At 47.2% G+C, this 12,848-nt stretch overlaps 1 protein-coding gene across 3 annotated transcripts in view; it reads left to right on the top strand.

Annotated features, from left to right (window-relative positions):
- ANTXRL (anthrax toxin receptor like) overlaps positions 1,209-12,848 on the top strand; it is a 51,895-nt gene continuing 40,255 nt past the window's right edge. For 2 of the 3 annotated variants that reach the window (XM_021398942.1, XM_021398943.1), the window contains exons 1-3: positions 1,209-1,484; positions 11,880-11,951; positions 12,096-12,167. In XM_021398942.1, coding sequence (XP_021254617.1) covers positions 1,324-1,484; positions 11,880-11,951; positions 12,096-12,167 — 305 coding nt within the window. In that variant the 5' untranslated portion in view covers positions 1,209-1,323. Of the gene's footprint in view, positions 1,485-6,415; positions 6,497-11,879; positions 11,952-12,095; positions 12,168-12,848 lie in introns of those variants that run through there. The other variant, XM_021398944.1, reaches the window with a different exon arrangement.

Consider the following 12,848-nt stretch of genomic DNA (forward strand, 5'->3'; position numbering starts at 1 on the left):
CCCCGCAGCGCCCCGGGCTGCGCTTCCCCTCGGGTGCCGGCTGCCCGCGGGGACCAGGGGGCACTTTTTGCCCTAAAAACAGCCCTGGGGTGCGAGGCGCGGTCGGAGCCTCCCCCCCACCTCGTCCCCCAGCGAAGCGATGGGTGTTCTGGGGCAGGACAGGCGGGGCAGCGTGCCAGTACCCCACGGGGGATGGATTCCCTCGACCTTGAATCGTGTTCAGAGAAATAGGGAGAAATGTCATGGTCCCGGGTCCATCATGCAAAGTGACTCTGCGCGCATCCCTCCCCGTGGCTCTTTCCATTAATTAGAGCTGCAGAGGCGGTGGGGGAGGGAGGAGCGGCTGGAAGGCAGCGGTTATGCAAAGTTTGGAGCCAGCATCCAGATGGGTCGGGGCAGCTCTTGGGGGCAGCGCTTTGTAACCGGGCGGGGTGGGGTTATGCCGCCGTAAGAAGCTCCATTAAGAGATTTTCATTTCATCACTGCTCATTGCCTGCAGGACATAGTTGCGAGCAAGCCAAATTTTTCACCACAGAACCGAAGCAATGTTCTGTGACACAAGAGAGTCGTGAAAACCTGTCCTTACCCCTAACCCCTGGCAATCGCCGCCACAATTGCATTCCGCAACTCAATTTTGCACATGTGCCCCATCCGCGTCCTTCTCCTCCTCCTCCTCGGTTTCTCACAGCTTTTTGCAAGGATGCCCATCATTCCCACCGCCACCTATTACGCCCTGCTCCGCCTGCGCAGCCCCGCTGCCGCTCGTCCCTGGGGCAGCCCGGGAGCAGACCCCCGCCCCGTGCCCGCGGGGGCGGCGGTGGAGTGGCGGGGCTGGGGCTGAGGCTGAGGCTGGGGCTGGGGCTGGCTCCCTCCCTCCCTCCCTTCGGCGCCCCGCTCGCCGCAGCCTTTCCCCGCTCGGCATCCCGGAACAGGAAAGTCCCGGTTCAGCTTTCCCCCATAAGATCCTGTCTCCCCCCGCCGCTCCCCTCCCTCTGCCCCTTCCTGCCTCTGGCCTTGCGGAGGGAGCCTCTCCGCTCCGTGCGGGACCGGGGCCGCAGCCGAGCTCGGGGCGGGTGGCGGGGCGCGGGGACGGGGCTCCGGGGACCCTGCGGCCGGGCTCAGCCCCCAGCCCGCCCCCGGCCCTGAGCCGTAGCTCGGTGCCCGCGGGCTCTCCGTAGCCTTGAGCCGAGACCCTGAAGTTAGTGGTTTTGTGGTGTGGGATTTTTTTTTCTTTTTTTTTTTTTTTATCTTATCTCCCCTCCCTCGGCTTTTCCGAAGAGACAGACAGACGGGGGGAGGAGGAAGAATTAAGGAAAGGAAAAAATGGCGAGTGGCAGGAGCGGCGTGGAGAGATCGGCACTTCTGTGCTGCTTCTTGCTGGCGAGCGGGAGCCTGAGCTGCTGCGCTCGGCCCGAGGAGGAAGAAGAGCACGAAGAGCAGCGCTCCTGTCACGGCGCCTTTGATCTCTACTTCATTCTGGATAAGTAAGTGACAGTCACGTTTAAAAACGGTTATTCACCCTTCGCTGCCTCCGTGCTGCTTCCCCCCCCCCCCCCCCCCCCCCAGTGCCTTCCTCCCGTCTCCCCCAGTGCCAAGCACCGCGTGCAGGGCAGGGTCCTCGCTTTTGTTCCCCCATACGTGCGCGTTTCCCAGGCGAAGCCTTTAGGGGAGCCCCGCGCTTAACCCGGGTTAGGCACGGGCAGACCCGGGGGATCGGGGCACCCTCCAGTTGCGGTGCGCGGGGCGAGGGCTGTGAGCGGGGGGCTGAGCGGGCGGCGGTCGGTGCTCCCCGCATCCCCGGAGCCCGGTGCTGAGGCTGCAGTGAGACGCGAGGATGGCACCTGCGGGATTCGGCCACAACGGGGCTGTCCGTGCGGGTCTGCCTACAGCTGAGGTGTTAGTGCTTGTATGCAGTGATTGCCTTTTTTTTTTCTTCCTGTTATCACTGTAAGATTTTATGGAACTTGCTTCTGACTGACTTCTTTGGAGCTGTCTAAACCTGTGTTTGAGTTGTTATACGTATTAAAATATGCTGGCAAACACTTTTCTTTAATACCACACAGTTCTAATTTAGATACAGCCTGAGGGTTTGGGTAAGCTCAGATCCGTGGACACGTTGTGACAAGTAGAGTGAAGCCTGTGGATATAGGTGCACCCACAGGTGGTTCTCAAATAGTGTGAACTGATTTGCTCAGTGCACTGCTTTGGCTTGACAGCCAAGGGTTAAAATCCGGGACAAAATTGTTGGTCTCGTGCATGTAGTGAGCATGATGGTTGTGCTACCCAGTACTTCCTGGGCTATAGGTGGGATGTGGTGGTATGAAATCCTGAAGCCTTTTCTTTGTGACTCTTGCCTGTAAACCAGGTGCTAGGTCTGAGCTGTGCCAGTTCCCAGCTGGGAGAATTGTTTGGCCCATCAGGCCTCCTGCAGTGCCTGCGTGGGTCAAATGCCACTGTCACTCAGGAGCCAGTATGTCCCCGCCTTCAAGAAGAAAAAGGCATTGTTAGCCGGGATTCAGTTTTCAGAGCTAAATGATCTGGAGACTACCAAAGGCATTCTGCCTTTCTGGAAGATGCACTAGCACGCTGTTTGGTGGTTTTGGTGTATTGTTTGTTTGTTTTATGGGTTCTCTTGGTGGCATGGGATACCTTCTGCAGTGTGATATCCTTGTGTGCTCCCAGTTATCAGCACATTGCATTCCTTTGCTGCTTCTCTTCAGAAGATCAGAGGTCGTTGCTGTTACTGGTCTTCTTCTATGTGGGGAAATCAAGGCGGAGGACAGAGGGGTTTGCTTAGAGTTACTGATGTGTCAAGCAGCAGAAAGCTGGTTGTGTAAGCAAGCTCCTCCTCCATGCTGTGGACACAAAAGCATCCATTTTCTTTTGGCAGACTACAGGTCTTGCGTGTTGGCTCAGGTGCTGTACACTCTACTCCACTGCAGATTGGACCCAATGGTGGTTGGATTAAAAGTCACACGTTTACGTTCCGGTGGGAAAATTCTCTTTGGCTTCTGTTGCGAATTGAGTCTTTATAGCCTTCAAGAGGTTGAAAGAGAAACCCACTGGCAAAAAGCTGCAGTAAAAGTTTTTTGGGCCCTTGGTTTTAAAAACCATTCTCACTCCTATGAGCTAGTGGCAACGGCAGTGGCAAAGCCGCTTCTGGCCTTAATGAGATTGCATTACAATCCATATGGGTAACATTGGAGTGCCAGATCTTCGGAGCCATAGGTCCCTTGTGGCTTTCCTACTTTAACAGAATGCATGTGGTGCTGAGAGGGAGTGTACATGCTGGCTGGGGGTGTGTTTAGTCCCAGATGTATACTGTGGCATCTGGCACAACACAAGGACTTGAGTTCAGCTCGATCCTAATGGATCCCTTCCAACTTGGGATATTCTGTGATTCTGTGAAGAACATTTCTGGAGTCAGGGAGGGTGGTCTGGGTGGGCAGATCCTGGACCTTGGGACAGTTCTTTAGAAAGGAACTGGAAATTGATCAGTGCTGAGAAGAGATGGGGTATTCTTGGTAGGGAGGAGGCAGGAAGCCAGTGTAAGCAGCTGGCCAAATCTGGAAATGCAGTGGACAGAAAGTTGGATCCACGCTGATGTGTGTCGGCAAAGAATCCTGGTTCTAATTTTTAATGGGAGAATCCCCAGGAAAACCAATTATTGTCCACCAGTGGGTATCCCTACGTGTCCTGAGCATTGTGCCCCTTAATTAGTGCCTTGCCATTGTGGAGCTAGGTGCATTCAGTCTTAATTAGCAGTATAACAATGGGATTGAAGCATTGATTCTAAAGACTCCTAGATTTAATCCTGTGACCCTGTAGCACACCACTCTTTAGCTGAATGACAAATCCTGTCTGTGATGTCAGTTCGGGTGAACCAAAATTACTTTAAATCTGCTTTGCTTTGCTCCCCCATAGAAAGATGTGAGCTCACATCTGTAGGAGGCAAACTGAGAGAAGGCAACAAACCTTTCTCCTCGTGCATGTAAGCACTGCATTTTACTGCAATGACTTTATTGGGTCATGATTTTCTTTTCCATTCTGCCAGGCAGAGTCTGTGAGGATCTAATCCTGCAGGCGATAACCTTCAGAGGAAAAAGATCATCTACTGGTGAAGTTATTGGTATAATATATATGGTGCCAATTAGAGAGGAGAAGAAACAACTCCCTGAGCTCTTACAGGTTTTTCCCTTCCTGAAGTTGATTGCAGCCCTTTTATTAACTCTCTGGGATAGGCAAGATCAGAGCAGTGGAACTAAGCCTTGGGTGTCCAAAAAACTGCCATGGTGAAAAGGAAAAGCAGCTTGTGCGGGAGGAGACCTGCTACCATCCTCCTTAGCGTTGTCTGACCATGTCAGAGCATTAGGTCAGCTTTGTCTCTGCGAATGCTTAAATGAGCAAATCTCTTGAAGCTGCTAGAACCAGACATTTGCTGGCTGCAATCCAGAAGTCTGTACGCTGTAACCCACGAGTTATGCAGGCTTGAGCTTATTTAGAGGTGCAGTGGAAGACTTCGAAGTATTCAACTGAAGCAGCAGAAATTTTTCTGTTTGCAGTGAGTCACGCCTTTTGTATGAAAGCATGGCAATCTATCATGCCATTGGTGCACTCATTTCTCCTATGGCATGTGGTAGGATCAAGTCACGTGTGATATCAAAGAGCTCGTGTTCATCTTTAAACAAGCATAGCTAATAAGTTAAATAAATACATGGGTAGCCTGAGTACTTTTCACTTGCTTTGGTCGCTCCAATTGCTTAGGTTATCCAAGTGCACTAAGAACTTATTTTCAGTCCAACCCCAAACTGCTGAGGACAGGCTGCTAGACTATTCTGGTCTTGTAGCGACATCCTCGTGCTTGAGTATGTAAACACACTTCCCTTTCATCCCTGCTTTGCTGGTAACATCCAGCTGTTGTTTGTAATCATACTGAAATGCACTTGCACCACAAAAAGGATGACTGACCTCTAGTGTTTTCTGATTATAACAGTGCCTGGTGACATCACTATGATTGTTTATTAGTGCAACAAATCCAAGTCCTATATTAAAAGGGTTTCCAACTCTCCCATAAATGCGCACTCCTGGCAATGCCTGACGTGACAGATCTGAGCAGCGGAGCTCTCTGTACTCTCTATTTATCAAATACAAATAAATTTGTTTGGTTAGTTTTTGACCAGAGGACAGGATGGAAAAAGAAGGGGGATGGGCAAGGGAGAATGTGAGATTCTCAAAAGCATTTTCTCATTTTTTTTTTCTGCTGGGATGTTTGTGAAAAACTGTTTAGATTTTGAGGAAAACTGAGCTGTGTTGCCTTGAGAAAATATTTCCTTTTTTTTTTTCCACAGCATTGACCATGGCAGTGCAAACGTCTTTGGGCCTCGGCTGACTTTCTTTCAGAGCAGGGATTCTAATGTTTTTGGGAGCTGACCTAGCTATCGCTATCCTTTTCCTCTTTGCCGTGAACTTGTGGGTAGTCCCTATTCATGGCACTCCTGTCTCTTGTGTCCACAACAATATTGCTTTTCACATCAGTTTTGCTGCTCCTCCTGTGCTCAGCAGCAGCTTTGCTAAAGACATCAGCACATTGTGGCCACTTGAGCCTACTTCTCCCTTGTAATCCGTTTTGCAGCTGCCTCCCTTTACCCTCGCTAAGCTGCTCTTGAGAAGTGAGCCCCACTGGTGGGAAAATGGTGCAGAAGAGCACAAACTCTGTGAGTTAGATGGGAAACTAGCTGCCCTGTCTCATCTCATTCTGTGTGATTTGTTTGGGTTTTGTTTCTTGGTGTTTTTTTTTTAATTTTTATTATCCTCTCTACACTCCTGCAGTTGTTTCATGGGGGTTGTCAGGAGGGAAACGGGTTGATATTTCCTAAAATTTTAGGCAAGCCAGAAAGCCATCATCAGAACAAAAGGCATTTCCGTAGCTGCTGTTCTGGAGTGAGTTTTTGGTTATTTTAAGGCAAATACAGTGCACTGATGATCTCCAGGTAATCTTTTTATTTGTTCTTTAAATATGCTTTATTGAAAGCAAACAAAGAAAAGAGTTTGGTGAACACATTTTGTTTCCCTCCTCCTATCCTCCCAAGAAAGCACAGTTTCCTTGCCAAATTTTTGAATGAATTTAACACTAATGACAGTAATGAATTATGAGCACTGGTGAGAGCAGGTAGTTCTGGCTTTAGGCTCTCCCTGCAGCCCTCTGCCTTCCCCCCTGCACTCTTGCAGTCCCAGTCTGCCAGTGCTGGGGCAGAGCTGGAGCTGGGAGCTGCTGCCACTCCTTTCTGCGGTGCTCAGACTGATGCTATTCTGTGCCTGGGTGCTCTACAGGGCGTGGGGAAGGCAGGTGTGTGGCTAATGATGTTGTGGTCAGAAACTGGCCTGCTGGCAGAGACAGGTGCATGAACATGCAAACGTGTGCTCTGTAACCTTGCTGCACTGCTTCTGAAAAACCTTGTATCTCACTTCTGGCTTAAAATGCAGCATAACTCTTTTGGTAAGCAAGGACGTCTGCCTATTGCAACCAGACGTAAGTGTATCGTAAGGTGTGGGACCTGATGCAGGTAAATGAGACTGGGAGGGAGCACTGAAAAAAAGTGTTAGCTTTATTCCTTAGACTTCATTCATTGCTATACACATATATTTTAAAAATGGTTGTGTCTAGTGTCTATCTTCTTTCCTTTTCTGTCTGACTTTTCCCCTTTATAACATAACCTCATCATCTGCATGGTACCTCTTGTGGGCTCCAATTGCCTGCAAGCAGTATTCTTTATAGTTATCAAAACATAATCTGTTGGTATTTTGCCTTTGCATTTTCCTTTGTTGTGGTTATGTTGCCGTCAGTGCTGGGATTTCCTTACAACCAGGTGTAATTGTGTGGAATGTTCCAAAGGAAATTTTTATTCAGCTTCAGACATACCTATGTTATTGGAACCAGGTTTTATTTGTTTGCATTTTGTCTGATATTATTCTGCCAGATTTGCCTTTTGGAAAGGAAGAAAAATTCAGGGAACCTAGTTCCCTTCCCCCTGCCCCAAGAAAAAAATTCTTTGTAAAACCCAAGACAAAGCTAATGGGTAGTGGTTATTTGACATAAAATGTGTACGGTTAACAGGAAGAAAAATCCATGGCAGCTTGTCATTTGCAGTCTATTTATGCATGTAACTAATCCTGATTTATCTGGGGCTTGAGCCAAGGAAATAAACCATAAGATTCCCCCTGACCTAGGGTTTCAGTTTGTGTGTGGTCACTGATGGAGAATTTCATTACTTTTGTAATAAATCTTGCAGGCTGAATGCTGGTGTGCAATGCATTCTGAGTTGTTATGATATGTCCTAGCACCAAACCTTTTAATCTCAAATAGAAAGACAGTGAGTGACTTCTTGCAACACCAGAGCTGTGCCTCCATGACCCTGGTTATCGCTTGCATCTTGGTACAAGTGCTGTATCTTGATTGGGACTGGGGGCTCTACTTCATTCCCCAGGCTGTGTTAATAGGACTGGGATGCTGAAAGCAGTTCTTCCAGGCTTGGAGCTGCTGAGAGCAGTGCTGGAGCTTTGCTGGGAGATGTGATGTGGTCAGATGCAGCCTGGGCCTGGCCTGTGAGCTGCGCTTTGGGGCTTGCTCTTCTGATGGCACAAGAGCTGTGGCACCAGGGGGACAGGTCTCATGGATTAGGTGGATTACTGTAGGAGTAATGGGTTATGAGGGATAGTTTATGCAAATCAGTAATGCTGCTGTAGATTCTGTCAGTAATTTTACAGAAGAAAAGCTATGTATAAATTTAATGATTTTGTCATAAAACCTATTGGATTCAAATGCTTCAAGTTTTGTGCTTGGCGTACTGGCTGGGGACTAAGAAATCTGTTTCCCAGCCGCTTCTCTGTCTCCTTCCTCTCTCTGCTCCAGTGCTTGTCTTGTCCATTTCTGATGTAAGTACTTTGCAGTGAGGACTGTCTTGAAGTGGCTGTCTCTGCCAGCATTCCTAATTGCCTTTGGAGCAGATAATATAAACTAGTCCTTCCTAGCCTGGATGAGTCACTCACTGAAGGTCCCTTTGAGAGAGGAAGGTCCTTGTCACTTTGAATGCTCTTCTGGCTCTCAAGAAGGGAGCCGAGGGATGGATGAACATGCATGTGCATGTCTGAAGCCACAACAAACTAGATGCCCCCAGGTTTGCTTTTCTTGCACAGCCATTATTAGCCATGTGCAAGAATTCTCCTGCTGTCTGTGATGTGGTTGCAGCCACAAAGAGCTCTCTCCAAATAACAACAAACTGCCCTGTTTCTGAGTGGTGGGCCGTACACAGGGCTACCAGTAGCTCAAGGGGATACTTAGGGACAAGCAAATTTGATTGCTGTTGTGTTCCCTTGACACCACGTTCAAACTAAACCCAGAATCATTAATAATGGGCTTGTTTCTCGCTCCAGGATCTCTGAAATATCTGCCACCAGTTAATCAGGCCTCGGAGCCTGCTAGGGCAGAAGCCTGGGACTGCGGCCGGCTGGCGCTGTGCCACCTCAGCCAGCAGTGAGGGGAAGGCCTGACTCTGACACGCTCACTGTGTTCTTCACACAGACACAGAGCTCTGCTAGGCTGCGAGGAGTCACTCCAAAACAAGCAGGAGCTGAATGGAGCCCTGCAATCACATCACTTCCTTCCACCCCCAGAAATACTTGCTGGCCTCCTTTTCCCCTCCCATCCAGCAGTAGCAATGTGAAATTTAGGAAAACGGCAGCGGGAGCAGCAGCTGCTCCTCAGGGCCGTGAGGCAGAGAGCGCATTCTTTCCTATGTTGTGGTTTGCTGACTCCTCTCTTTGTCTCGTGTGTAATGGGAACTGAGCTTGGGGAGCGCTCTCCCAGAAATGATTCCTGTGGATTTTCTGCTTTGTTTGGGCCAGTTTCGTAGGTGTGAACCTGGGGAAATTCTGCTGTTTTGCTGGCCTTGCTCCAGGCTCTGCCCAGCGAGCCACCAGCAGGAGCAGCCCCTGACACATTTTATGCACTGCAGCTGTGTTTGTTGCTCTGTGTTTGCATCTGCCACCAGAATCAGAGGCTTGAGGCTTCACCTTCCTGCCTGGTTCTGGAGGGCCCACAAGCCTCCTGTAAGCTGTGGGCCAGTGCCCGTGGAGGTCTTTGGCTCAGTGCTCTGCAGAGCAGCAGGCTGTGTGGGGCTCTTGGCTGTATCACCACCCCATGTCCTTTCTGCACAGTGCTGGTCCATGCTTTGCTTATTCTCTTCTCGTTATTCAGAAGTCTTCATAGTTCCTCTGAAATCTTATACACCAAGTGTATCACTTGGTGGCCATCAGGCCAGGCAATGAATCTGTTTGTGTTTTTTTACTGGTGATATTTTGAGACAGTGTCACTTTTGTTTCAGGCTCTTAGTAGCATCAGTATGCTGATTAACAGGAGTTTCTTTTTTTTTTTTCCCTCAGTTATAGGTTTCTTAGGGAAACAACAAAAACACTTGAAACTACAGTAAAAGTAGTGAGGCTGTGAGGGTGTCTAGGAATAATCTGCGGTGTAGAACATCACTGGAAGACTTTATACTTTCTCCAGCCTCAGGAACTTGGTGAGGTACTGGCACAGTCTGCCCAGGGAGCTGGTGGAGTCACCGTCCCTGGAGATGTTCAAGAAACGTGGAGTTGTGGCACTGAGGAACATGGTTAGTGAGCATGGTAGGGGTGGTTTGATGGTTGAACTGGAAGATCTTAGTGATCTTTTCCAACCTTAATGATTCTATGATTCTATGAACTGGGGAGTTGAAAATGAATGCTTTTAAGCATTAGATATGGTAAAAAAAAAAAAAAAATGAGATAAGAGTTTGCTTGAATTGTTTCACAACTTCTCACTTTCCATGGAGAACCACAGCAAAAACCTCCTAGTCCTATCCAGTTGTGCAGCACAGCATGTTAATTTATGCTACCGTCACAATTTTGTGGTTTTAAAGCTAAAATCCAAGAGGCAGCGAAATCACTTTGTGTTTTCAGTAGTGTTGGGTTGCTTCTGCTTCTGTCAGTGTTGGGAATACTATTTGATGGTTGTGGGGAGCTCAGTATGTAGCGTAGCAAACATAGTGTTGTTGTAGCTCTGTAATGGTATGCTTCCAATGAGGACTAGCCCATGATAGAGGCATCACTATCTTTTGAGAGTTAGGCACCTGGAGAATTATTACGGTCACTTTTGGTTACTCTTAGTGCCACTGGTTGCCCCCTTTCCAAGAACAGGTATTTCATTATGCATGGAAATGCATAGTATTTTGGTTATCTGTGCATTTGCGCTTTAAGTCTTCATGTTTTCCCACCATCAGGACTATATGATATTCCTAAATATTCGATGTCTACGTTGTTGTTTTACACAACTGTTCTTTGCCTGAGGATTAGATATTTGAAAGGGGAAGGAAAAAAAAAAGACACTTCAGAAAGTCCTAAGAAGGTACTGGAAGTGACACTTTGATGCCATTATGAAGAAAATACAATGCTACTTTATTTTTTTCGATTGAATCATTGCCGTTGCAACTGGCAGTAGAAAGCTGATACCTCAAAATCGACTATGTTTTCGGAGTAGGAGACTGGCTACTCTGTGTAAAGAAGTGACCCCACTGAAATTTGTAAGAGTGGGGCTTAAATGGGAGGCCAGGCTCAGAATGAAACTGGAAAGGGTCAACTTAGGGGGTGAGGCCAGGATTTAAAATAATGATAATAATACACATTGAGATCTGTAAATGTATAGATCTTGCTGCTTTGAATCTTGCATAGATACAAGGAAAATCTGTTTAAATTCAGCCAACTTAGAGATTTAGTCTGGGACTCACAGAAGAGCCTTGGATAATTGTAGGTGCTGGACTGCTTTGGTTCCCTTTTGAAAAAGCAGTTGTTTAAGCACATGCCTCACATAGGCATGGATTATTTTTTATGTTGAGAAAACATCTTGTTTGCTAGTAGTGCAGTCTTCTTTCCTGGCACTTTTCAACAGAATGGGAACATGGCTTATCCATTGTGAAGTACCTATATAAATGGGAGACTACAGATCAGTCCCTGGCTTGAGCAGGGCTTTTTAAACCATTGACTTCTCATGTTTTGTAGCCTTTTAAATGACTTGAAAGTGTGTGGCCTAGATTCACATGCAGCAAATCAGCTATCGTTTACTGTAGATTTGCTGCATGCTGGGCTCTGTTTGAGGTCTGAGTCCCACCGCATTGTTGTGGTTCCCGAGAACCTAAGACTAAACTGAGAAAAGCCAGGGACTGAATAATGCAGTTTTATAGATTGAGAATGGAAGCACAAACATGTAATATAACTAATTGCCCAGCTTTTCATGGGAAGTCTGTAACAGAGCCAGGGATTGGCTCTCTAAAATGCTAGTCCAGTGTGTTAGCTATTAGTGTTGCCTTTCCCCTCTGAATTACTTCAAATTCCTTCTCTTTTGAAACAAACAGTAATTCATGGAAACGTTCTCTCACGTGTTTTGGGAGGGTGGATGGTCAGTACAAACTTTCCTTGTGGCTACAACAGCAGAGCTATGCTCTAGGAAAGTAAACAATCTATTAGCAGATGATTTAGCAACATCAAATAAAATGAATTAAACTAAAAGAAAATATGTAATAAAAGAAACAGAAGCAGATGGAAGAACATTTAGTGAGCTTGTCTTGAAACTATTTCTATTTGTGTTGGGGTCCATGGGTTTCGTTGTAACTGTTTGGTTATGGCTTCTAGCACAACTGCTGTAGAAGCCCCAGCAGCACCAGCTGCCTCGTCTCCATGCACCTCTGTCCAGGTTGTCCCTCGCTACCTCTGCAGTGTCCCACTCTTAAAATTGATACAAGGAATTTCACTGTAAAATGAGATGAACATAATCCATTCTGTTTTGTACACAGGTCTGGAAGTGTCAGAAATCATTGGACAGAGATTTATTCTTTTGTGGAAAGCCTAGCTGAGAAGTTCATAAGGTAAATTCTTCTTAGATGGTATTTTAATTTTGTTATATATACATATGCATACACACACATTTGTGTGTGTTATTTCCCATTCACTGCTTAATCTGATGAAGCAATACATATGAGATATAAATCTGACTTGTTCTTCTGTTTCAGTCCAATGCTGCGCATGTCTTTCATTGTTTTTTCTTCACGAGGCACTACAATCATGAAATTAACAGAAAACAGGCAAGTACTTCCCAGCTTTCAACTAAAAGCACCTCCCGTCCCTCCTCTTAAGCAGTGACTGTGCCCCAAAACCAGGATCCAGAGCTCTGTCTCAGTCCTCGGTGTGGCACCCTCTGAAATACTTTCTCTGTTTGCAGGTGGCAGGAGATCTAGAAGGTCTTCTGTTCTCCTGTTAACGTTTTCAGCCTAATAAGAAAAATGCAGCACTGCGGTTCCTATTCTTAAAAACGTTTCAGGGAGGAACGTTGCTTGGAGTCCAGGGTTTGTGTGCATTGCCCTAAATGTCCCTACTACCCAAATAAGGCAGTTTTTGTGTAAGAGCTCTCAGACCCTGAGCTAAGGAGCAGAAGACTGTGTGAAAGTCCTGCAGTGTTTACTGGAATAGCTCAAAACTCTGAGCTTGACACCGGCAGCAATCACACCTGGTGGTGCTGGAGCAGTACGTGCCTAATGGTTGCACCCCTGCCTTTGTACAGCAGCTGTGCCACAAGTGCTTTGCCACTGCACACCTGGGCAGTAGGTTTTTAAAAGGAGTCTTTGCCAGTGCAAAATTCTTGTTGCCACCTTCACCTTCACAGCCAGGTCCTCAGGCCTGTTTTCTATATAGAAGGCAGAGGACTTGGTTTTTTACTTTCCCCAGGGAAATTTGCACTTTTCAAGTTGGGAAGTAGACATGAGCCC

The sequence above is a fragment of the Numida meleagris genome, chromosome 5 (assembly GCF_002078875.1).
Source record: "Numida meleagris isolate 19003 breed g44 Domestic line chromosome 5, NumMel1.0, whole genome shotgun sequence".
Lineage (NCBI taxonomy): Eukaryota > Metazoa > Chordata > Aves > Galliformes > Numididae > Numida > Numida meleagris.